Source organism: Protopterus annectens, chromosome 3.part1 (assembly GCF_019279795.1).
Source record: "Protopterus annectens isolate FY-2018-M chromosome 3.part1, PAN1.0, whole genome shotgun sequence".
In the NCBI taxonomy this organism is placed as follows: domain Eukaryota; kingdom Metazoa; phylum Chordata; order Ceratodontiformes; family Protopteridae; genus Protopterus; species Protopterus annectens.
This window is the reverse complement of record NC_056732.1, coordinates 767,594,850-767,620,043: the sequence shown is the minus strand read 5'-3', so window position 1 is coordinate 767,620,043 and position 25,194 is coordinate 767,594,850. Positions and strand designations below refer to the sequence as shown.

The 25,194-nt window shown below is 37.9% G+C and overlaps 1 protein-coding gene across 1 annotated transcript in view; it reads left to right on the top strand.

Annotated features, from left to right (window-relative positions):
- The window catches only part of LOC122797720 (CUB and sushi domain-containing protein 3), a 5,249,173-nt gene that overhangs the window by 4,736,789 nt on the left and 487,190 nt on the right, over positions 1-25,194 (top strand). Inside the window, exons 51-52 of the mRNA XM_044066251.1 lie at positions 19,036-19,209; positions 21,051-21,224. Of these exons, the coding sequence (XP_043922186.1) occupies positions 19,036-19,209; positions 21,051-21,224 (348 nt within the window). The remainder of the gene's footprint in view (positions 1-19,035; positions 19,210-21,050; positions 21,225-25,194) is intronic.

Here is a 25,194-nt window from a genome sequence, read left to right as displayed (position 1 = left end):
CTTGCAATTTTCAAGTCAGCAGAATGTCGAACCCAAATCGATCAACTGTACTACTGTGAATGGATAGTGTAATTTGAGCATTTGGGTTTGACACTGTGGAGGTGGATTGTGGTTCAGTGAGGAACAGGGATTTGGCCCATTTCTGCACTGTAGTGCGATCTGGGAGTTGGTATAGTTAATGTGCACATCCCCCCACATCGGAGGTGCAGGGGGGCATAGCGCCCGCTGCAGAATAGTAGAATAATGGTATGTTAATGTGCATAGCAGGAGTTGTGTAACGTCACCTCTTGCTGTGTTGAATACATTGAACCATGGTTGTCAGTGTATTCATTTTCCCTTTGGTTTACTGTTTGGCATTCCGAATTCTACATTTCATGTCAACAGGTTTGTGATTAGTGCTGAAAATACACAGTTTTGAAGTCACTGTAGTTCATTACCAGCATATCAAATGACATACTTACAGAAGACCAAATAAAACAAAAGCAAATAAGATTACAAAAGAAATTTCTTTTTCTGATTGTATAACAAAAAATGTACCACACCATTCAAACCAAACTTCTGTGAATAGTGGCAGTGTATGGAAAGGGTTTTGCTATGGTAAAGTATATGGTAAAGGTTAGTGTAAGGACAGAGTTAGAGTTAGAGTTAGCATGCATGACTAAGATTATGTAGAGGGGTTTTAATGGTAAAATGCACTTATACTGTATGGTTTTTAAACCCAAGCTCAGTTAATCCTTTTTTCAACAATTTATTTTATTGTAGAAAGACAATGCCATCTCTAAAAGTACCTGATCAATCAACCTTTGTCATAGCAAGTATTTAAACCATTAATATTCAGTGATAACATTTAAAGTATTGCCATTGTAGTTTTTGCTATTATTCATTTCAATAGTTTTGGTATACTGTAAGGCATATAGCATAATTTGTGTCTAAACTAGGTTTAACAACCCATAGCTTAGTATAGGAAAAGAGATTAATATAAAATAAAGAAAAAAGAAAGACTGCACATAATATCCTAAAAATTGTTAGCAAAATAAAAGGAACAAGTAACCTAAACATGAAATCTATTGGCTCCTCATCTAACTAGTAACACAGTAAATAAATGTCCTCTAACTATTCTCATTGTAAGGGACATTCTGAGACTGGTTAGAGGAATACTCGGTCTAGTGCAAATGCAACTTTTAAATGGAAAATGGAGATCAAACACATTTTAAATCCAAAGTTTGCAACTGTAGGATAATTCTGTTTTTCTATGTATGTTCCAATTAAAGCAAGTCTATGTTTTTGTGAGACCTTCTGCCGCATTAATAAGTTAGTTATAAGTAGATGAAAATGTAGATGAAGAATGTCTCATTCCATTTCAGTCTAATTCTTTCAGTAACAATCATTTCCCTTCACTATTCATTTTAGAATGTAAAAATATAAAGATCGATTTCTTATATGCTGCAAAGTAGTACCTCTCATAGAGTTATGCTAGCTTTTTATTTTGTTTTATATACGATCGTTTATGAAATAAAGATAATCAGCCCTTTGTTTTTTTTAAGTATTGGCAATGCAATAAATGTTTGTGGAAAGAGTGTGTGCTAGGTGGAGTTTTCTGAAGAAACTCAATGCCACTTTATTATACCCTCAACATTTTAAGTTATTCAATAGTTCGTAGTAGATCAGTTAATTGTGTTCTTTTATTTTCTTTTTCTTTTTTCACAATAATCTGCGTGTTTATATGTTGAACGTGTTTAATGTATATTAATATTGCAGTAATTCGTGCACATTATTAGACCCTGTCACAGCTCACCAGTTAGAGTAGCGCATTTTCTGAGTATGCTTGATTTGCAGATCAGCTTCTGTTTTAAACGTTGTGCTTCTGTATATTTTCAGATACTCAAAAGTGCAAAACAGTGAATGTTCCCCAGATAAATAACTGCAATCACTTGTTGTATCATCAGACAGATTGCTTTCCTCAGAAGCTTTTGTGATGACACAGTTTTGGTCACAGATGTTTGTTGATTTTAGTGGAGTTTTAGTTTTATGTTTCTTTTTTTCAGAAAAGGTGGATTTTCTTTTTTATTTAGCAGGTTTTAAGCCAGCACATTGGTGAGGTTGGCACATTGGTGCAGCAGATAGTGCTGTCACCTCACAGTAAGAGGTCCCCTGGTTTGATTATTGGCTGGGGTGCCTTCTGTGCCGAGTCTGTATGTCCTCCCTGTGTTCACGTGGGTTTCCTCCGGGTGCTCTGGTTTCCTCTCACATTCCAAAGACTTGTGGTAGGTGATTGGACACTCTAAATTGGCCATAAGTGTACATATAAGTATGTGGTATGGGAGAATTGCAGCTGCAGGGCTAGCCACCTGGTGGTGTAAACCTTGGCTGTAGATGATTGTCCCTGTTGAAGTGATACCCTGACTCCATGTGCAAAAAGGGGAGACAGTGGATGAATTTAGCTGGTTTTCCCAGTTTTTGATTCATTTTCTTGATATTAATCATAAGCATATATATGGCACACAGTACAGACAGGGGAAAGAGGCAGCATATAAAAACAATACAGCCTTAAGAATTTGTGTATCTACATTTATTATTTGTGTCAATCATGTACATCTGCTGGTCCGATGGACCCTTTTAGCTCATGCTTGGGTCCCTTTGCTAGACAATATCATTATCAAACCTAAAAAAAGTCCAAAACCGTACACTGTGAAGCAGTAGGAAGCACTACCAGTCAGCCAAATTCTTCAGCCCAAGCTGTTTTTATTCTTCTAACATACAAAGACACAGATTGAACGCTTTCATCCCCTGAAACTGGGGACTTCATCATCATCTGCACTCCATAGTACAGCCTTTAAATACTGTTAAAAATTAGTGATGTCACCACCCTTCTCAATCCTTTAAAGGTACAACTACCTTAATGCTCAAATAAAATGCACTGCAAACCTTTTTGACTCAAGAACATTATCAAACCTACATGTTGTGTCTTTCGGCTTTTCCCGGTAAGGGGTCGCCACAGCGGAACTCCGGTTTGCTAATGATTGGTAGTTGATTTTTACTCGCCGAGTTACCAGCCCTGAAGCACAACCTTTCAACGAAGGTACGCCCATTCACGCATAGTACAAAGTATAAGATAGTACAGCAGATGCATTATTCACATTAGGATACACCCTGAATTGTATGAAGGGAGACTCAAGAAATCATGAAATCATGATGCTGATAATCTTGCAAGTCAAAGAATAAATGTGAAAACTGTAGAATGAAGTAGTCAAAAAAAAATACTGTATTTAGCATGCTTGCTATCAACAAATCAAAACAGAGTATCTTAACATCAAAACAACTCTAACAGCTCTGAAAAAAACACATTGCTATATAATAAAGTTCACAGTAGGCCTAAAGGATATCATAAGGGGACAAACTGTTATCTAATTTTCTGATCCCTCTTCCTTGAAAGATATGATGTAATGACATTCACGTATGTTCTTTGCCATTCAATGTCAAAAAGCCTTTATATTATCCAGTCAGCATGTGCAGTGGGCACAGATAAGGCATTAGGGGCTTTGCACCTAATCCTGTTAAACCGCAGGCAGCCAAGGCTACAGCAGACTGTCCGGCCTGCTTCACCATTTCCCCTTTCACCAGAAATGGATGTCAAACCAGATGCCACTGACCTGTGGAAGGCAAGGTAATGCATGCTAAAGATGATGCACAGATATAAAGAGAAATATGACATTCATATGTTCATTATATGGCTTACTGCTTTATTTACTTATCTGCCTATCTCTGTATCTATATATCTGTCTGTCTATGTTTATATATGTGGTTTACTTACTTAACTATTTATCTGCCTATCTGTCTATATATCTGTCTATCTTTCTTTCTTTCTGTCTAGCAATCTATCAATTTATTTATTTATTAAGCAAACAAGTAGGCTTGGTTTTCTCAGTTCTAAATCAGCGATGATGTAGGATATAATGGCAGGGGTGAATAGAACACATGTTTTGACAGTTTAGTGTAGCTAGTCAATCAACGTCTTACTGGGGAGATGAGAAAGAGAGAGACATGGAGAAACCACAAGCAGATGTGGGCAGAACAAACAAAACTGCACACAGAGAGTGACTGGAAGATAGGAATGAACCCCAAACTATGGATCTGTGAGGCAGACATCTTACCACTGAGGAATTATGCTGCCAACTCTACTGGTGGACAGATAATTTTTGCAGTCTTGACTGTGCCTCTGTGTGGTCTGATCTAGAAACACAGCAGTGAATGTCAGTATGACTAGTGTTATAAAACATGGCCATAATTTACGTATGTCTGCAATGAATTCTCTGTAAAATGCATACATCTAAGTGAACGCTATCCTAACTGACACATACTCATCTGCTACAGAAGTTTTCAAAACTTCTGCAGTAGTTCCAGTAGGACGTGTATTCCAGATGTTATTTGTACCAGACTGTAACTGAAAAACATCAGAGTTACAAACTGATTTCTCACAGCAGTGCACTGTACCATATGAAATTACTGCTTAGCTGTATATGGAACAATAAACACCACCAGATAATACTAAACAAGATGCAGTCATCATTTTAAGCCTATAGCTGATGCCTATGTTTAATTCTGCATCCAGCATGAGTGCAACAAAGAATTTCAACCACAGAATGATTCTACTAGGGACAGCAGACAATATAGCACCATTGTGCAGGACCATACCAACAGTTTAACTCACCCTGCAAATCTCTACTTTTCACAAGAGGAATGAACCAGCAAGTAGCTTTGTAACTGATTTGTTTCTCCCAGTATTTATTTAGAAAATGGGAAAAGGGATGGTGATGTTGACTGAATTGCCCTATATTAAGTGAGAATTTCCAAAAGGGTAGAACTTTTTCCATGACAACTTACTTTGTATCCTTTGCACTCCCATGGTGACCTCCTGTAGCTCTCAGTCTTCCTGTACACCCCTCTTCACCACTGACTATAAGTTGGAGGAGGAACACACCTCATTTTTCCACCAAGAATCAGCCACTCCAGCTCACACCTACCAAAAATTAATTTGTCATATCCCTCAAAACTCATCTCTTCTCCAAAAAATTGTATAAGTTCCAATGTTTTGCTCTCCTTCCTGATTTTCTACTTCCCTTTCCTATCCCATTGTCATCTACTTCCCCTCTTTAGTCCCTGTCTAACCATTTTTTTTAATTACAATATATATATTATCTATTTTTCATTGTCTTTACCAGCAAATTATGGCCTTTCGCAATCCATTCATCTCTTTGCTGGACACCCTCATTTCTTCTTGCCTTCTTCCTCTCTGTCCCAAATCTTCTTCACCAGATTGTTCTCTATTTTTTTCAGCAAAAATGCCCAAACCACCATAATATGCCCTCTTTGACATTTTTACAATTGAAGCTACTTTGGCTTCTGCTCTGATATCCTCAATTCTTTATTTGTCCCACAGTGTACATCCTACTACCGATGTCAAGCACTTCATCTCCATCACCTCTAGCTTCCTCAGTTTCTTTGCCTTTGCTGCCCAGCTTTCTGTATCATACAGTAGTACTGGTCACACCACAGTGTTGTACACTTTATTTTTCATCCCTGACACTCTATGTCGCTTGGCTGCTGCCTCCTCATTTAAACTTCCCTTCAACACAACCAACCCGCCCAGATACTTGAAGTAGTTAACCAGTTCCACTATTTCCTTTCTATCTCAGCTTTCAGATTTTTCTGATTTTTCCCATTTGTTGTCTTTACAACAGTCTTATCTGTATTTATCTTCATCCATGTGCCTTCAGTTTGGCATTCCATTCCCCTATTCTTTGCTGAAGCTCTTGCTCAGAGACTGCATGTAATGCCACATCATCTTCATACAGCAACTTGGTTGATCTGTCCCATCTGACCTGTTTGCTAATGTAGTCCATCAGCAGCATGAACAGCAGTGGGCTCAGAGGTGAACCCTAGTGCACACCCACACCTACTGGAGACCCCCCCCCCCCCGAGAGTCCGAACACTATTCATACCTGAGTCAGTGGGTCTTTGTACATAGCCTGCACTAATTCTGCCAAATGTATCAGGGACTATTAACCACTACAGGATTGCCAAAATCAGCTTTCTTGGGACCTTGTCCTATGCTTTCTCCACATCAAGGGATGCCCAGTTGGACTATTTCCTCATTTCTAGCTTCTTCTCAACTATCTGTCGCACTGCAAACATCAGGTTGGCTGTGCTGCATCCTGATCTGAATCCAAAGTGCTCATCTCCCATCCTACATTCTACTGCTCTACATATTCATTTATCAATTACCTTCTCCAGAACTTTCATGCAATGTGACAAGAGTTTGATGCCTCTGTACTGCTCAGTTGTGGATATCCCCTTTGTTCTAATACACTGGCACAAGTATGTTTATTCTCCAATCATCTGTGATATGCTTTTCTCTCATAACACTATGAGTACCTTGGGAGCTGTTTCTCCACTGTTCCACCCAACATCTTGATCGTAGCAGATATGACCTCATCTGAGCCTGCTGCTTTCCCTGACTTCATTTCTTAGGGTTGGCTTCTCTTCATCTTACATCATAAGCTGTGTATGGGACAGTACAACTTCTGTGGGTTTTTCTTCCTTCAGAAGCTTCTGGAAGTACTCCTTCTATATGCCTTTGATTTCCTGTGGACTGTTGAGCAGGTTGTTGCTGACATCCTTTATGAAGGGTGTCTGACTATTTTCTTTATCTTTCTGTATTTGTCTTGCAATCTGATAGTGTTCTTTATGCCACCTACTATGTCATTTTCCAGAAGCAAGTAGATCACTGCTTTCATGTCTAGCATGTTAAGGAATCCAACACTGTATTGCATTCTAGTGATATTAATCCAAATCCTGGACCAACTTTTCTTGACCTGTTACTCTCAGTACCATATGGCCCACAATGATATATTTGCCAGCTACTTTAAGATGATAATTTATACATTTGTAGCATGATCTTTAGCATTCCACAACTAGAAGTCTGAGCTCAGTTGTATGAATCTGACATTTTGGTATTATCCAAAATTAAACTGATAAACCATATCACATACCTATTCATATGCATATTCATACAGTCACTATAGAATGGCTCAGACATATGAACAGCAGGCAGTTTGGCAACATTACTTCTTCAGTGAATATGTTGCATTTTATGTTGATTGTTGGGAGAGAAGCACTTCTCATCAACCTAGATATACAATCACAACAGAAGCTACAGCACTATACCATCTTCTGATACCACACAGTGCCCGGGGGTGCTATCTGTTCTATAGCTGTATATTGCATGTTGATGCTAAACCATAGAATTTCTTTCTCAGTTTAGACCCTTAACCTCTACCTCAACTGATTGCCTTCCACTGTCCTTCTTAAAGATACAAGCAGAAGAGTTAATTTACTCTGTATCTATAAGAGAAACCATGGTGCAGTCTCAAAGGAATGCATAATTGTCTGTCTTCAGACAAGAAGTCAAACAAGTAATCTTTTGGAATACAGCCAGTCTGATTTCCTTAGTCCCTTGGCAAAAGGATATGAAACTGTCTCCCATCAAAATGAACTGACTATTATCAAACACACAGCCTGACTTTAAACCAGGCCATGGTTCTGAAATTGCTACTGCTTCAGTCACAGAATTCAGGAGATTTGCAAAAAAAAACAGTGACTTCATTTCAGGTCATTGTTACTCAGTTTTTATATCCGTTTGAAACAATAAATAAACAGTTCTGCACATACATATTTATTGTGGGTAATACACTGATCATCCATGTTCTCTTTCACTTCTATCTAAAATGTCACACCACAACAGGGGATGGTAGCAGAATGGTCAAAGTGTTAACCTCCCAGAAGGTACAGAGTTAAATTCTGGGCTCTGATTATTGGCTAAACTTGTAATGGTCAGGTGACCAATAGCCTAGCATTTACCTATGGACATCTGACTCTTAACGCATCATGAACAGTAAATGCGTTCATAGAATTTACTAGGTAAGTAGGAGACTGGAAGTAGATTGCCAGGACTTTCCATTGTATTACACTCACATGCAGTTAATCCACCTACTGCATAGTTTAGCGTTGTGAGAGGAAACCGGAGTGCAATGAGAAAACCCACATGAACACAAGGATACACAGACTCCACGCAGATGGCACACCGGGTGAGAAATGAACCAAAGAAGAAACAACATGACCCACTGAGCAACTGTGTTACCTTGTCTTTCACTTATTCCTTGAATAATAGATAATTTACTGAATAACGACAGTCATAGCTTTCTAAAGCTGAACCTGGGACCTTAGGAGGTCTACAAGACTTTACTGTAAGCCCAGGTCTCTTCTTTCTTTTTCTATATGAACAACATAGATATATATATATATATATATATATATATATATATATACACACACACACACACACACATATATATATATATACATAGTAGCACTGTAAACCAGACAAATATCACCAGTGTGGTGAAGATTCAGGTTTTCTGTATAAAGTCTGGTTAAAGGACAAAACCTATATATATGCAAAACACTCTACAGATTTCTTGCCCCTAGAATCCTGGCTATCTGGATTCAGCAGTTTGTTAAACACCTTTAAAGCTAAAGTGTTGCTATTCACAAGAAACCTAGCAACCCATCTCACACTTGGACAAGAAGTTGTTGAGATGGTCAAGATATACAGCATATTGTTTTCTTGTGACCTCAGGATTTGGGTAGGCAGCCAAGTAAAAGACAATCAACATTGTAGCACTGTATGCAGCAATTAAGAAAAAACAAACAAACCCTCAGTATGCTTGAGAGGCTCAGTTCATTTATTGCCTTTTAAGTCTAGATTAATTTAATTTTGCTTTGGGATCATACATCTAACAGTGAAAAAATCTAATACTCATCATACAAAATCTTTAGACTTGCAACAGTACATCGCTCAGCCCTCCGCTTCTTAAGCCTAGCCTAAACTTGCAGGTATTTTGTCAATTGAAAGTTAAAGTTTACAAACTCCTTCACAAAAGAGGCCTTTGTTTCCTAGATCAGTGTTCCCAGTGTGGTAATCTTTGCATTCAAATGTATAAGTCAGGGCTATCTTTACTGTCAGTGCACTAAAAAGTGATAAAACATGATGACTGTACTTTTTACATCACATCTAAACTTAAAATCCCTGGCCAGGTAACACTCACTCTTAGAGCATATTCTACTCATAGCATGGCACGATAAATAGTCTTTCAGATTTCAGATCTATTAACGTCTCTCAGTGCTTCAAAGATATTGTATGCACAGCTGCATACTACATGACTTGAAATCCTGCATTTTTTCACTGCAGAATTGAGTTGCTTTTTTACTGTTTTATGTTTACAGGATCTGGTTGATAAATGCAGACTTAAAACTTGTAAATCCCTCCCTAGGTGCATATACTTTTTTTTTGTTTTGCGAATTTCTGTCTATTTTTATGCAGCTATTTTCTGCAACAGTCACAGAACTGTATAACCTCTTATCTCATCTTGTGCATTCTGTGTTTTATTGCTTGTCCTTATGTAATCTTAGAGCCTTTATCCTTGGTCCACGTCTGAAAATTAAGCTTGTTCACTTCATCTTCCTGGTCAAGAAACATAAATAAATAACAATCTAGGATAATAACAGCACAAACTTAAACAAAAATTTCTGAAAGAAATCCAGTAACATAACCCAATACAAGACATGAAAGAAACTGGTAGCAGTATACCTCGGCAGAAGTGCATTTGTAGTAAGCTGTAATAAGCTGATGTCAGCTGCAAAAATGTGTTATATTGGGCACTGCAGCAATGTAACAGTATTATAACAGGTGAGCTACTTGAGAATGAAGGGCTGTATGACTTTTCACAAAATTATAGCCTTGCAAGCAATATTGCACTTTTTTTGTGTACGGAATACACAAGCTATTAAATAGTATTACTTTACAGTTCAGTACATTATAAATCTGTTTTTATGGTCATGTGTTATGAAATTTAAGTTCAGTTCAAAGATATTCAAAAGTTAAATAAATCCCTTAATATGTATGGACTGCCATGTCATATCAAAGCAATGATTGTACATGTTGAATTGTGTAATGTAACTTATGAGGAAAGGGTGAATACTTTGTGAGTATATTTAGGAACCATAACATACCGTTACCCTTCTGTCTCTGTCATGTATTGTATGATATTGTACTTTTCTGAAATTCTGTAGCCCTTTAATGTCCAGTCTGGAAATTGCACCTTCTTTGGTGCTTTTGTCATGTCACTGCTGTGCACTCTTAAATAGTTATATGACTGTTTTCTGTAACAGCAGGTATACCATTTATTGGTCTGCATGACTATCATCTGTAACATGTACTGTAGACAAAGGAATAGGTAAACCGTAGTTGATAACATGTGTTAGCATTGCCAATAGCTATGCAGGTATCAGGCTCATAGAAATCATCAGGATTCATGGAGAGCACATTGATGGAGTAATGATTTGATGAGAATGAAATCCATCTTCGATCAACCTAGGACCACACAGGTGCTGGATGTCAAGCACCAATAAACAGGTGACAAAAGTGTCAACAGCTAATTTGCACTGCACTGTTATCCTGCTAGCAGAACATTGCAATGATCTTGGGTTGCTTGCCCTACTCATAGAATGCTGTGCCACGGCATAGTATCTGCACAGGTACTGGTTATCACACTCCTATGTCCGGAAAAGAATGTGTTAACAGGTAATGTACATGATACCATTATCCAGTTTGCAGAATATTATAGTGGTCCTGAGTGGCTTGTCAAAATCTCAGCATGTTGTGCTGCATGGCTCCATGAATAATATCTCACAGGTACTGGATGTCACACATCTATGTGCAGGTAAAGAGTGTGCCACTAGGTAATTTACCTGATACTGTTATCCTGCTGGCAGAACATTACAATGATCTTGGACTGCTTGCCCTACTCTTAGCATGTGGTGCCTCAACGTGGAGCCATGAGTAATATCTGCTCAGGTATTGATTCTCACACACCTATTTGAAGTTAAAACATGTGTCAACAGCTAATTTACACAACACTGTTATGCTGATGTCAGAAAACTGCATTGGTCATGGGTTGCTTGTCCTTATTATAGCCACAACATGGCTACAAGTCTAACACCTGCTGAAAGTCTAGTTATGGTGGTTGCTGTGCTAGATGTGAACCCTAGATATGAAGTGATAGGTATCCAATACAAGTGTTACCAGGAACATTGACAGATGTTCAGTTCACATGACACACTGTTTGTAGAATGTGTACTCTAAGTATGAAATAAAGGGTGCTCAATGCTCATGTTATTTGGAGCTTTGTCATATGTGTAGTTCACATGTCTGATGTACAGAGTATGCACTCTAGATATGAAGTGATAGGTTTTCAGTCCTTGTGTTAACCTGATCTGTGCTAGATGTACAGTCCACAGAGCATGCTGTGTGTGGAATGTGTCCTGTGTATATGAAGTGATGAACATCCAACATGTGTTACCGTGAACCTTGATTGGAGGACTGCAAAGGTTATCCCACTTCACAAGGGTTGACCATCAACCAACCTTGGAAACTATAGACCCATTAGTCTAGCTATTCTGATATGCAAAGTAATGGTATGAATAGTCATGGAAATGATCAACAAAGACAGTGGCAACCTACAGACACTGGAACCAATCCTGTCCGGCTTTGCCAAGGTCAAGTCACATCTACTAAATCTGGTGGACTTCTTTAAGAAGGTCACCAAGGGAATGGATGAGAGAATGATAATGCATACTGCCTACCTGGATGTGGTTACACCATTTGGTACAATATCCCACTTGGGTAGAGGTGACAAAAATCACCAAACTGAGCATAAACCTCAGCATAACTCACTGGATTGACAGCTGGCGCATAAACAGGATCCAGGAAGTGAGGATTGGTGAGATCACCTTCACTAAGATACCAGTCACCAGTTTGCTACCTCAGGGCTCTGGGCTGGGACCGCTCCTATTTGCCATCTATTCTTCAATGTAAAGGTTATTATCAATAAACTTTGGCTGACCAATTTCACAGATGATTGTGAATTGGAAGCTACAGTAGAACTAATTGGGACCTAAACTAGTTTAAATAATCAAACTGCTCGAATAATCAAAAATACATTGAACCAGATAAATAATTGCAAAAATCTTGTTTTTTTCTGCATGCTTTTCAACCATTCATTGATTCCAGTGGACAATAAAGAATATTTTTACACATGAGTGGGCTACAAGCTCAAAACATATGCACAAGAAAATACGTATAATGTTTACATATTCAGACTTTATGATTTATCTTACCCAAAACCTTTGGAAGGCTGTGACCAGACTAACATACCCCCCACCCACACGCACATAACCTTTAGAAATGTCCTAGCTAACATACCCTCTAATTAATACATAAGAACACAATGAACACCCATGATAAATAGGGATAAAATTGAGTTGGGTTGCATGGCTAGGCTTATAAAGGCCCTGGTTGTTGTTAGCCTAGTATACATGTATGAACTTATGAAAGCTCACATGGCATGCTATGTGTTGAATATGCACTCTAGATAAGTGATGAGAATCCAATAGATGTGTTTCCTGGAACCATGTTAGATGTGCAGTTTACATGGAATGATGTGTGTGAAATGTGTTCTTCCTGTGTAAAGTGATAGTCATCCAGTATGGAGCTTTGTCAGATATACAGTTCACATGGTATGTTATATATGGAATGTGCACATTAGCTATGATGTCACAGATATCCAACTCTTATGTTACCTGGAACCTTTGCATATGTGTAGTTCACATGACATGTTGTGCATGGAATGTGTATCTAAAATAAGCAAACTGAATACCATTTCCCTGTTTTTCCTGGCTGCATTTTCTTCTCAAATATGTGTTTATAGCACTCTCACTTTAACACTGAAAAGATCTGCACACTGTATTAATACTCTTTCATTTTATGTCAGTACAATCTTCTATCATATCCTTTTTAGACTTTAAAAGAAAACTGCAGAGCTGTAACTAGGTTGGGAGAAAGGAGGGGAGCAGCTTTCCAAGGTGCATGCTTTTAGGGTTATAATTGACAACTGTGGGGCACAACTTCAGATTGAGGGGATGCCAGGGTCAGGAGTGCCCAGGATAGCAGATGACCTACCTATGGCTCTGGTACATAGAAAACATAAATGTGTTTCATAGTGGTAAGTATTTTGACTTCTCATATGGCACTATGTAAAGGAAGTACCATATCAAAAAGCAGAACACTGAGCCACATAAAAGAGTAACTAAAAAAACAAACAAAAAAAACAATACATAAACCATAAAATCGCACTTTACTAAAACCATTCAGTAAGCGCTTTCGTCTCTGTTCAAGACTTCTTCACTCAAGGAAGGACATGGTAGCTGTCCTGCAGACTTTTAATTGCAGACGTACTTCATTTTCATTTTTCATTCTATTTTCATTTCATTCTGTTTACTTGCAATATGTAAGTAAGAATGTAATCCTTTCTTAAGTTATTCTAGGATTAAATATATCAATATGATGAGTGAAATAAATCCTTTCAAAAACATAATTGAAGCATGATGAAAAATACCCTTAAAGACAAAATCTAACTACAATAACAGCTTGATATATAGTAATTTCTTACTTTTAGTTTAAGGAAATAAAGAGTATTCTAAACAAAAACAGAAGACCACTTTTGTTATGAAATGCTGAAACCTCAAACAACTGAATCATGGTTTACTATCAGAATTCCGAGTGAAGGTTCGATGACCATGGGATGTTGAAACTTGGTTGGCTTACCCCATGTTGTCAAACCTTCATGTGTGAGAGTCTTGGTTTAGCGAATGCAGTGTGCATTCACACATATGTGGTCGGTTTTATGACAAGAGATCACTGTACAGTGCATATCAGGAAATTTATCCTTATCCACACTGTAGTGTGATCTCGGAGTTGGAATATTTAATCTGCTTGGGGTGTGGGGTCATAGCCCCCCACATAGGGTTGCAGGGGGGCTTGCCCCCTGCTAAATAGTTTTGTCACGTGGTATGCAGTATTCGACTGCAGTCTATGGATGTCGAGAAAGGTTGAATTCACTTAAGAAAGTGTGTTTGTGAGATTGTGACCTTCTCGGCATTCCGTTTCGAACATCTGCATCAATGTTTTAGGTAGTAATTCATTGTGAACATTGACCTTATGATAATAAACCCTGAATCATATATATGACAATCAAAATATCAGCAGCAAAATTTCCAAACTTAAAAAGATCTAAAGTGAAAAATAAACACAAAAAACTGACAAAACTGAAGTTATTTTAGAGAAGGGTTTATGTCCTTCTCCACTGTTTTGGGACATCTGAGTTGGTATATATAATTAGCGTGGCTAATCTTTGATGTGATAATAGACACACATGATCAAGACATGGCTTAAAAACCAACTAATCTCAATAGATGATATTTAAACATAACATTTGCTGGGGTCTATGCCCAGTTTATCAGAGCTCCTCAAAATTTGGCCTCCTTAGCCAGAGATCTGAAGTCAGTCTGAATGAAATCCAATGCATCCTGTGAATTCTACTGAAAAATAAGATTTTTTATAACCTCTTTTAAAATGTTTGCAACTGTTTTGCTGCCTACTTTAAACTGTTTTTATTATTTATGACTATGTTTTCTGCACTGCCTATTTACAGTACTTGAGCAATTTATAGCATAGGCTAGATTCAGACTTGCTGAAGCTAGGCAGTTTGGCATTTTCTAAGCTCTAAAGCCAGCCATTTTATATCACGAGGGCCCTCCTACACTCTTGTGGCAGAATAGTGTAGTCAAGGAGCAGCTTGTTTTCTTCCATTTAGTGTTTTTTATTTTACTTGTTTTCTTGTGTACCACTTTGTTGGGATATTTGTTCCAGTTTTTTTTCAACTTATATAAATGTACAGACTAAGCCATACTGGAACAGACAAATCAAGATCCTCACAAAAAATAAGCCTCCCTGGTGGACAACCAGCATAAATAAGTTACACAATAAGAAAAAGAAACTGCTGTCAAAAAAACAAGAGTGAATAGTCCCAGCAAAGGAAGAACTCTCTCCAAAGCATAAACAAGTAGATCAGACATCTTGTAAAGTCCTCTAGGGCTAATTAGCAAACTAAATTAGCATCTGTAGCTAAGGTAAATCACAAAACATTCTTTAGCTACATCTGAAATCTAAAAGGGACAGCTTTTTGCCAAACTAGTTGTAGATGGTACCACTTATACTGAACCTGTGGACATCATCAACCTGCTAGCGGACAGGATTGGTGAAAATTTAACTCACCTGTCCCCACTAGTCATATCCCATAAAATACCTGTCACCAGTCCTCTGCCTAGTATCACAAGAGAGTAGGTCACAGCCGTACTCTCCAAGGCCAAAACCTGGCCTCTATGGGACCAGACAGCATCCCAGGCTGATTATTAAATGGTCTAAAACAGGAGTTAGCAGAACCACTGAGCAAGCTCTTCAATCTCAGTCTAAGCACTGGCTTTGTCCCAGCTGAGTGGAAAACAGCAACTGTAATCCACTTGCACAAAGGGGGTCTCTCAACCAACCCTGGGAACTATAGGCCCATAAGCCTTACCAGCTTTATCTGCAAGGCCATGAAGAGAATCACCATGGATCTTAACAACAATGATAGAGGTGACATTCAAACTCTTAACCCAACCCACTTTGGCTTCATTAATGGCAAATTTTGCCTGGTAAACTTGGTGGACTTCTTTGAGAATGTCACCAAGGCACTGGATAAAGGCAGAACAGTTCACACTGCCTCTCGACCTAGACAAGGCCTTTGACACAATCCCTCATTTAGGCATCATTGAGAAACTCACCCAGCTGGAGATTAACCCTTACATCATTAGATGGGTTGCTGAATATATAAAATGTATTGTATGAAAACCATATTGAAAAACCTCAAGCTTATTTTTCTCAAAGTAATCAATGAGTTAGTTACAATGAAAATCTTGTATATTTTTGAATTTGCAAAAGCAATGCAATTGGATTGCAGTTTGACAAGCATTTTCAATCCCTTTCTTAAACAGTGGGAGATGAACTGCATTTGTCTATTCAAAAGCAAAAGAGTAAGTTAAAACATAATACGTGAAGTATTAGCCACATTAAACTGTCATTTTTCCAGTTTCAATAATTGAAGGTACACTCTAGTGAACTAACAAGAGAGATGATTTCACTTCATAGTACTGCTTAATAAACAAAATGAAAAACCCTCAGTAGGATATACATCTAAGCTGGTAATGTTTCACTTAGTGGTGTTTAAGCATTAAGATATGGATTCATCAGAAAAGGCATTTCAGTTTGGTCTTGAATATTTTCCTCTTATAGTCAGCACTAGCAGGATAACAGCAAGCAACTTGTTTAGTCATCTGTTTATATATTCACCATGTCACTAAAGTATTATTTATGGCCTCACAAATGTTGATCTGTAATATGCTTGTTATTGTCTGAAAACATTTTGTTTTGCTGACAAGTCTTTTCTCTTTATTTATAGAGCAAATATACTGTTACTTCTTTATTCCATTTTCTGTCACAGTTACATCTACATCAGCACATTTAACTTTGCCCTGGTAATGCTAAAAGTTTTATTATTTTCTAATGTGAGCTCTAGTTATTAATTTTGAGCCAGTCCTCCCCGCGGTTGGGTGGGCGTTCGAAAAACATGCGTAAATGGGCTTGCCTTCATTGAAGGTTGAACGTCGAGCTGGCACCTCGGTGTTCGTGAAAAATATACTGCCAATCATTAGCAGACCGGAGTTCCGCTGTGGCGACCCCTAACCGGGAAAAGCCAAAAGACAACAACACAACTGTCTCTATCTTATGTCATATTAATCAAACAATGGGCCATTAGTAGCAGTGATAAGTCTATATTCTTTCTTTTTTTTTGGTTATAGATTGAGGGATCTTAATTTATGATTTTCAGTATCCTGTTCAGGATCAAACATCTTCACACCAATGACTAACTTTCCAGTCTGCTAGTTGCATAGTACTGATGGATGAAGCCCTCGCTGTGACCCAGGTGTCCTAATTTTGATTAATGACATGATCCCTGAAGAGTTAGCTGCAGTGATAGGGATTTATTGCCATTTTTGTCAGATGATATTTCCTAGGGAAGTGGGTAGAGTTTATAACTTAGGTTTAGTAGTTCTTGTTGGAGACAGAACTATAGCCTAGCAGTACATCGGTTTTGGTTACACAAAGGATTACCCATTTGAGGGGCCATACTCCTCATATGCTATCTGAACATGTGCCAGGGATGTTGAACTGGAAGCTCAAGAAAGGGCTGTGGGACATAGCAGATGCTAGATGGTAGGAAACAAAAATGAAAGAAATAATAATAGTTTTCCTTTTCTGCAGTCACAATACCAGATCACTCACTGGTTGACATAAACAAGTGGCCTACAGTGACCAGCATACCATTTGCATCTGCTCCCTGGTTTCCAAACATTCTCATCTTAATTTCTCAGGAAAAGTTGCAGTGTAAATGGCCTTCTAGGTTACTATTCTGTTTTAATCTCAGATGCACTGGGTACACAGGATGCATAATTTCTTTCCACAAATTCAGAGTAAATGTTTCCATTGCGCTTACATACTGCTTATAATAGATAAGGAGCAGAGGAGCAAGTGCAGCATTCTATGCCTTGTAATGATACAGGCATAAAGAGCTTCCAATATCTCTCTTCTCTTCTTGTTCAGTTGATCGTCCTCATGCATGGATTAGGCAAATAAGAACTTCTTTGTCCAAATAAATAGTGGACTTTAAGCACTATTTAAGTTCCTTTAGATAACCAGAAGACATTTAGACATTGAAAGAACAGACTTGTAGTTGACACACAATACTAGCAAACAGTTAAGGATAGCCTGAGGGATTAGTATATGGGGTAAGTCTATAAGGTATCTAGCTTCACCATGTGATCCTTGACTTGATTTCTTCAACCTCTGCTGTTAAACTGTGTGGTTAAATAAGTGACTAAACAAGACAGTGGTCCCAGGTCTTCCCTGAAAACTAGTCATTGTTATCACTTTCTCATAAGTTCGCATGATTCACAAATGAATAAAATAGAAAGAAATAAAATGTTGGGTATGCCAGCTAGAAGGTGCAGTATAATATTTTGTTATTCGAGTGTTGCAAATTACTTATTACATGTTCTACTATATATGTAGTGCAAGTACTTAAATGGCTTACAGTAACTAATCTGAGTATTTATTTAAATGTTTTATATGAGGAAAATCAGCTTATCACAAGTGTCTCTTATTAGTGGTGGCCTATGAGATCTGATCTGATAAAATTTCTTTAACAGTCACTCAGTATACAAGAAGAAAATGTGAGAATCAAACCCAGGAATTCTAAGCTGCAGCTTGTTTGTATCTCATTACCTAAATCAATAGACCGTATAAGCCAGATGTCTGATACAGCCCGTAAATGTGTTAAAAACCATGCTGCTGGCATTCTGTTTATAAATTCCATTCCTTTACTCTGCAAGCGCTCCAAATAGAGGAAAGGCCCATAACTTCTACCTTTGTCACTAAACATGAAAGTTGTTGATCATCAGTATAAATAACATAAACAAGTTTTCTTTGCTATGAAAATGGAATGATAAAAATTGTGATAGTACATATGTGCAACTACTGCTTCATTTACTCAATCAATAAAAAGTAGTGATGTTTCAAATCAAAAGATATTCTAAGCCTGACAAGTCATTCACTATATTTAAATGATGAATAAATTGAGTGTGTTACACATTTAGATATCCAGACATTAAAAATTTATTTTTTGAATTTCTGTCATATGCTCATTTATGACAGGAACAAAATGCAGATGCTTCAGAGCATTTAGAACTTGTGTTTTTGCATTAAATATTTCCTTTTGTTGTCTTTTTCTGCATCTGGTTGATTTACCTCTATACAGCTTTCTATTTTCAAAAGGATGCTCCTTCAAATCTGGTGTGAATTATAGCACTTTCTCCTTTTGTGACACAGATGGGTTGTATTCATGCATGAACACTCTTTCTTTTCAGTTATTTCATGTGGAGACCTCCCTACACCTCCCAATGGGAATAAAATTGGAACTCAAACCACGTACGGAGCAACAGCTATTTTCACCTGTGATTCCGGTTATATGCTGGTTGGCTCTGCTGTGAGAGAATGTCTTTCGTCAGGGCTCTGGAGTGGGACAGAGACCAGCTGCTTAGGTAAGAAAACTAACACAGACTCACTCTACCATACAAATGCTCGAATATAATTACACGCACTTCCTATGTAACTAACGTTAAAACTGGTCCCCAAGATAATTTAATTTATTTTGAGCTTCTCAGCATGTGCACTTCAAACTGTATTCTCCAGTGCCTTTGTAGTGAGGAAGAAATGTTTGCAGCAGAGCTGAAGTATGACTAGCAAACTCTACAGAGAAATTTGCTTCAATTTATTATTATCTAAAGACAGATGCGTACGGCAGCCATGATGAATAATAGATGCTATTATACTATGCCAAGTGTTCCATTTAACTAAAAACAAATTGGGATAGTGTTCTGTATTTAAAGGCTATGTAGTATAAGTGAGTTCAGATTACATGTCTGGTACAGGAGAACACATTTACACCATCATGCGCTTTAATCATCTGTATTTATTGCTAACCAGCTTCTCTGTTCCCGTAGCTCCCACACTAAGCATATAAGAGGCTTATTATACCCTGCCTTTCTTATATATTGACATTAAATAACAGTCCCTTATGTGCTTTGTAGATGCTCTAGGAGAGTATGCTAGAATATAAGACATGTCTTTCTGGTCTTAGCATATTCCCTCCAGAGCTATAAAACATGCTTAAGCAGTGAGTCTTCGATGATGTTGACACTTCCTGAGTAGTAGTTGACTCTGTGCAGTATATAGATGAAAACAATAAGGGGGTCTTTGGCTATGTATGTGTGTGTGTGTGTGTGTGTGTGTGTGTGTGTGTGTGTGTGTGTGTGTGTGTGTGTGTGTGTGTGTGTGTGTGTGTGTGTATTGAGTGTGTGTCTATAAGTAAAGTGAAGGACTACTAGAATTTGTACTTTTTGTTAATGGCATGTATAAATAGAGCAACATTACCACTAATTTTACACCAATGCAACTGATTTTGTTGCAAAAACATTGGGAGTAAGGTGGCCTGTGGTATGCCTGTCTGCTTATCATGAGGTGCTTTAGTTTACACTGCTGAAATAATGTATTGTTCCTAAAACTGTACTACAGTCCTTCCAATGAAAAAATGGTCCACAGCAAGAGACAGGATACATCTGGTTTATTAGGTTCTTTCATCCAGCATTTAATAGACCAGTTTTATCTTGCTTCTTGCTGTGGTTAGTTCTTTGGTTGGATTTGGTTTATCCTTGGACATAGAATGATGCCACACTGTTTGACCAGGATGCTTCATGAATTGCAGTCAGTCAAGTCACATGGGAAATTTTCAAGGTTGGTTTCACTCTCTTGAGCACATGCTTGTCTTTTAACTTCAGCAGACCATTACAGTGTTGTGTGCAGTCTAATTATAAATGTACCTTGGGAACTCATTACAAATTTAAGACATGAAAAGATAATCCTTTGAAAACTAAAATGAAGTAAAACAGTACATCACATTGCACTGCACTAGCCTTGACCCAGTCTTACTGACTTTCCTTGTGCACTTCTCTCCTAGATTAGTTTTCCACTAGGACCTCCTGAATGTGCAGTGTCACAATGAATGACCGCTGTCAACATGATGGTAACACAAGTACATACACAGCCAGACACACAGACTCACACATGCGCATATACTTTTCATATTGCCATCTTTGATAACAAAGTCAGCCAGTACTAACATAGTAGACAGGATGTACAGTGCAAAGTAATAAGGTTATAATGGATAACAGTGAAGTGGGAATTAATACATAATAGGATTTGTACAGCATGACTTTTTTTTCCTTGCTGAACATTAAAACTGTGCTTAGGCACATTACAAAAGTTTACATTCTGCTTATAAATCACACTCATTTGTATTTCATATTTCAATTTTATTACACAGCTGGCCACTGTGGAGTTCCAGAGCCTATAGTTAATGGACAAGTGATTGGAGAAGATTATGGTTACAGAGATACAATCGTATACCAGTGCAACTCTGGATTCCGTTTGATTGGCTCCTCTGTAAGAATTTGCCAGCAGGATCATAACTGGTCAGGCCAGCTTGCAGCCTGTGTGCGTAAGTAAATATGACAAAGAATATCATTATCTGAAATGTGTAAAACTGTAAACTCTTATTATTTTGATATGAAATGCTTAAGTGAAATGCATCGCAGAGTGCCTCAAAGAATGTGCTGAAGGATGACATTATAATTTTTTTATATGGTTACTTATTTGGCATCTTCATACTCTAGACAGAATGTCTCAGAATAATGCATCTATTTGTGCAGTGATTATTGTTAAGATTACTTCAAAGTGATTCTGATTGCGTTCTCCTCTGCATTATTAAAATGCCTTTTGACATATTTTACAATAGCTTAAAAGCACAACATTATAGCAGAAAGTGTGTGTGTAGTGTCCTGTACAAGAAATCTTACATTATGTTCTTTTGTTAAAATAATTCTGTATGTTTCTTATATTCTACACTTCTGAACTCACATTGTGTATCCTAAAGCATACTGTTTAGAGAAGTCTACCTCTGTTGTTCTTAAGACATTAATTTTGTATAACAGACACTTTTATGGCATTTTACCAAGGTTTAATACAAATGGCTATTTCTACTATAGAAATAATAATAATAAAAGCTTACAGATGATGAGCTTTGCAAAATGCTAATGTGCAATCCTATCAAAATGCAAACAAAAACTTTTGAATGTGTCACTGTCTATTCCTGTAATGGATGCATATATCTGTCAGCATTTATTTTCCCATACCTTACTCAATTCCTAGTGTATCTTATTTTGATTTTTGTGTATATCAGTGCCCGTGCTCACTTTGGTGGCTACATAGCATTCATTATGGATCTGTACAATCTCCTGCTCATCAAAGCAATAACATATTAAACCATTAAATGCAAATGGACGGTATCATTTGTGAGCCAGCACTTCAGTTAATTTGCATATCAATGATACAAAAAAATGTACTTTACTTGCCTGGCTACCCTAAGCGGTGATGTTATTGTCAACCATTACTCCACCTTAGTACAGCCACAGATATGCTAAGCTAAGGCTTTGTGCTCTTGCATTCCTGAGGGTCAGTACTGCCCACCCCATGTCCAGACACACAAAATATACCTAAAACTGGAATGCAGCTATGGCATGGTGCCTTGAGTCCTCTGTTTGCTGAATAGTCATGGTCAAGGACTTTTCTCCCTTGCCTTCACTGTAGTTCCAGTAGGCCCCAATGACTTAGCTTGTGAGTAGTTTATTGATGCCTCTTTAATCAGCACAGCTTCTGGGATGGATAATTTATGGTATGTGAGCACAGACTTAGGGAATGTAGACTGATTCCAGTACTGTCCCCTCTCCAGTCTATGCACAACCACAGTCAAATATATGCTGCCTTGTCATTTGATAGCTGGTATTCTACAGTTAGTGACCTGACTCCTTGCAAATCTGACAAGCACAAGACTGCCTGTGTGATGATTAGTGGAGTGTACTTCATTCATGTTATGAAACAAAAATGAACAGGAGGTTGTCGCTTCCTTAGAGCTCCCCCTGGTGAACCCTTCCTTTAGAAAACCCTCATGCTAATGAAGCCGTCTGTATACTGAAAATAGTTCCCTTTACTTTTAGCAAGAAATGAATAATTGGAAAGCATCAAGGAAGGGCGGAAAGGTTTGGGTCATCCTTCCAATGGACTCCATGCTTAAATGAAGCCATTTCTGCAACTGAAAAGCATCCACATTCTGTTCGGTCAATTCTTCATAAGGTATATATCGTCTGCAAGTCTCCACATGAATGAATGGGAGCCTCTTTAAATGCCTTTGGCTGACTTCTATGTGATATTTTTGGACCACTAAAGATCCCAAACTTTCCAGGGAATGTTCAATTTACTACCTTATAAGGAATCTGAAGCACTGGACGTGATCAAAAGGAAGGTGTTTTCATGTGTATGGGTTTCAGAACTATTAAGTGTCCATCTCAGCTGTCTAAGTTTCAGGGTTCCCTGGTAGACAGGGTACTGGAGGACCATTCAGCCTTTTTTGATTTTGGGATCAGGGAAGTATATTTTAAGACCATTAACTCAAATTCTGTAGAGGATTTCCATGTAGTTCTCTTCATTGTTTACTATGCTCACTTTTACTGTGACTGTATGCTCTAGTATGTTCCTTTAGAAGATGTCACATTTGAGGATTTCCTGTGTTAAGGATGTGCTCAAGCAGGCTATCCTTGATGCTCATTTTGGAGTTGGAGATTCACCCTGAGTTGACCTTTCAGAGTTTAATGGATAACCACCAAAGAAAGAAATCGTTTTGGTCACCATGAAATGCTTCCATCATCTCCCCAACCCACGCTGCTTATTCCAGACAGATAGTTTTTCAGAAAGAAACCCCCTTACAGAATGGTGCGTCAAGCAATGATCAATGCCTCCTTATAATCTAAGGTTCTCTTCTCAAACTACATCCCATTTCCAGACTCCACTATCCAACCTGAAATTCACAGAGTACACTATTTTCTCTGCTGGTCCCCAAAAGTTTGGGAAACAATGCTTGAAGATATTTAATCATTACAACTGATCATTAATTTCTGTAAACACATTTCTTGCTCAATGGATCCTAATGCAATTGTTTTAGAACAGTAAGAATCACTTAATTTATCCCACAACACAGTTTAGCAATACACCCTATACTCTACCGGATACCAGGTTTTGAGGTCCACTACCCCTTATTAGTCCCCAAAGTAAGATATTGAATATATTGCTAGCTTAATTTGGGAAGCCACAGATCACAGCACATTACAGATGCAACAGAACTTCTTACACCACTCCAAATTCTCAGATCCACTCAAGCAAAGGCCTTCTGCTTGTCATATCTGGCCTGCTCCAGACAAGAAATGCAGCTGTATCAAATTTTCTGCCTCACCCAAAAATGCTATTTTCATACTCCTCTCCTTTCTTCCTCCTTCCTCTTCCACTTCTTAGATGCAACAAGTCATTTCCTAAAACTTTCCTCTCACAGCTTTCAACTTCCTCCCCACCTCACCACATCTACACTTTTTCTTCTCACCATTGCATCCAGAAATCCTCTCTGCTACCCTCTCCTCTTCATTATGCACATCTGTCAGTGTATAATAGTATACCTTTTTCAGTTTCCATAGTCTTGTAGAAGATACGTTATGTATACCTCTACTTGTTTCCATACTCTTACTGTAAAAAGAATAGCAACCTATTTCCAACCTTGCACTGATTAATCCCACAATTTATTTTGTACAGTATATTTAATTGTACTACTCTTTTCTTAATTTCAAGTACTTTGTATTCAGCTTCTTATATTACATTTTCTGTCTGGTTTTAAACCCCAGGCTGGGCCTGAAAATGCTCTACCCCAGTCAGTAAATGAATATCCATCCATCTATCCATCCATCCATCCATCCATCCATCCATCCATCCATCCATCCATCCATCCATTCTTTGTGGACTTTGTTAGTCCCACTAAGCTAGTAGTCTCTTTTCAGAGGACGTACAGGGTGGTATTTATACTATTAAGGGAAATTTTACCAAAGATATACAATTTGTTTTCTGCTGATATTGATGAGAGGAGATCAGACTGAGGTATATCCTGTTGATGTTACAAAGGATAGTTTCCTTGGAAATGAGTGAAGGTGTACCTCTTTGATCTTTATAAATGATATAGTTGTTGGTCTGACTGGTTCTACAGATTATTGAACCACATACTGTGTGGTACATTTACACTGTATAATGTCTGCTGCTGTGAGTTTTAATTCAGCGTTATGTTGCGTGGTAAGTCAATGACTTGCTGTATGTTCTATCTTTGCACAGTCATAGTGTGTTATGTTGATTATATTTGCTGGCTGAGTTACCTAATGCCCAAACAGTAATACTAACCCAAGTTATAGTCACCTGAGAACTCAGTGATCCAGATACCTTGAACATTAGCCATGACTTCTGGGAAGTAGATTCCAAACAGGAGTGGGCCCAGCACAGAGGCCTGGGGTAATCCAAAGATGACTGGTCTCTTGCTAGAGATG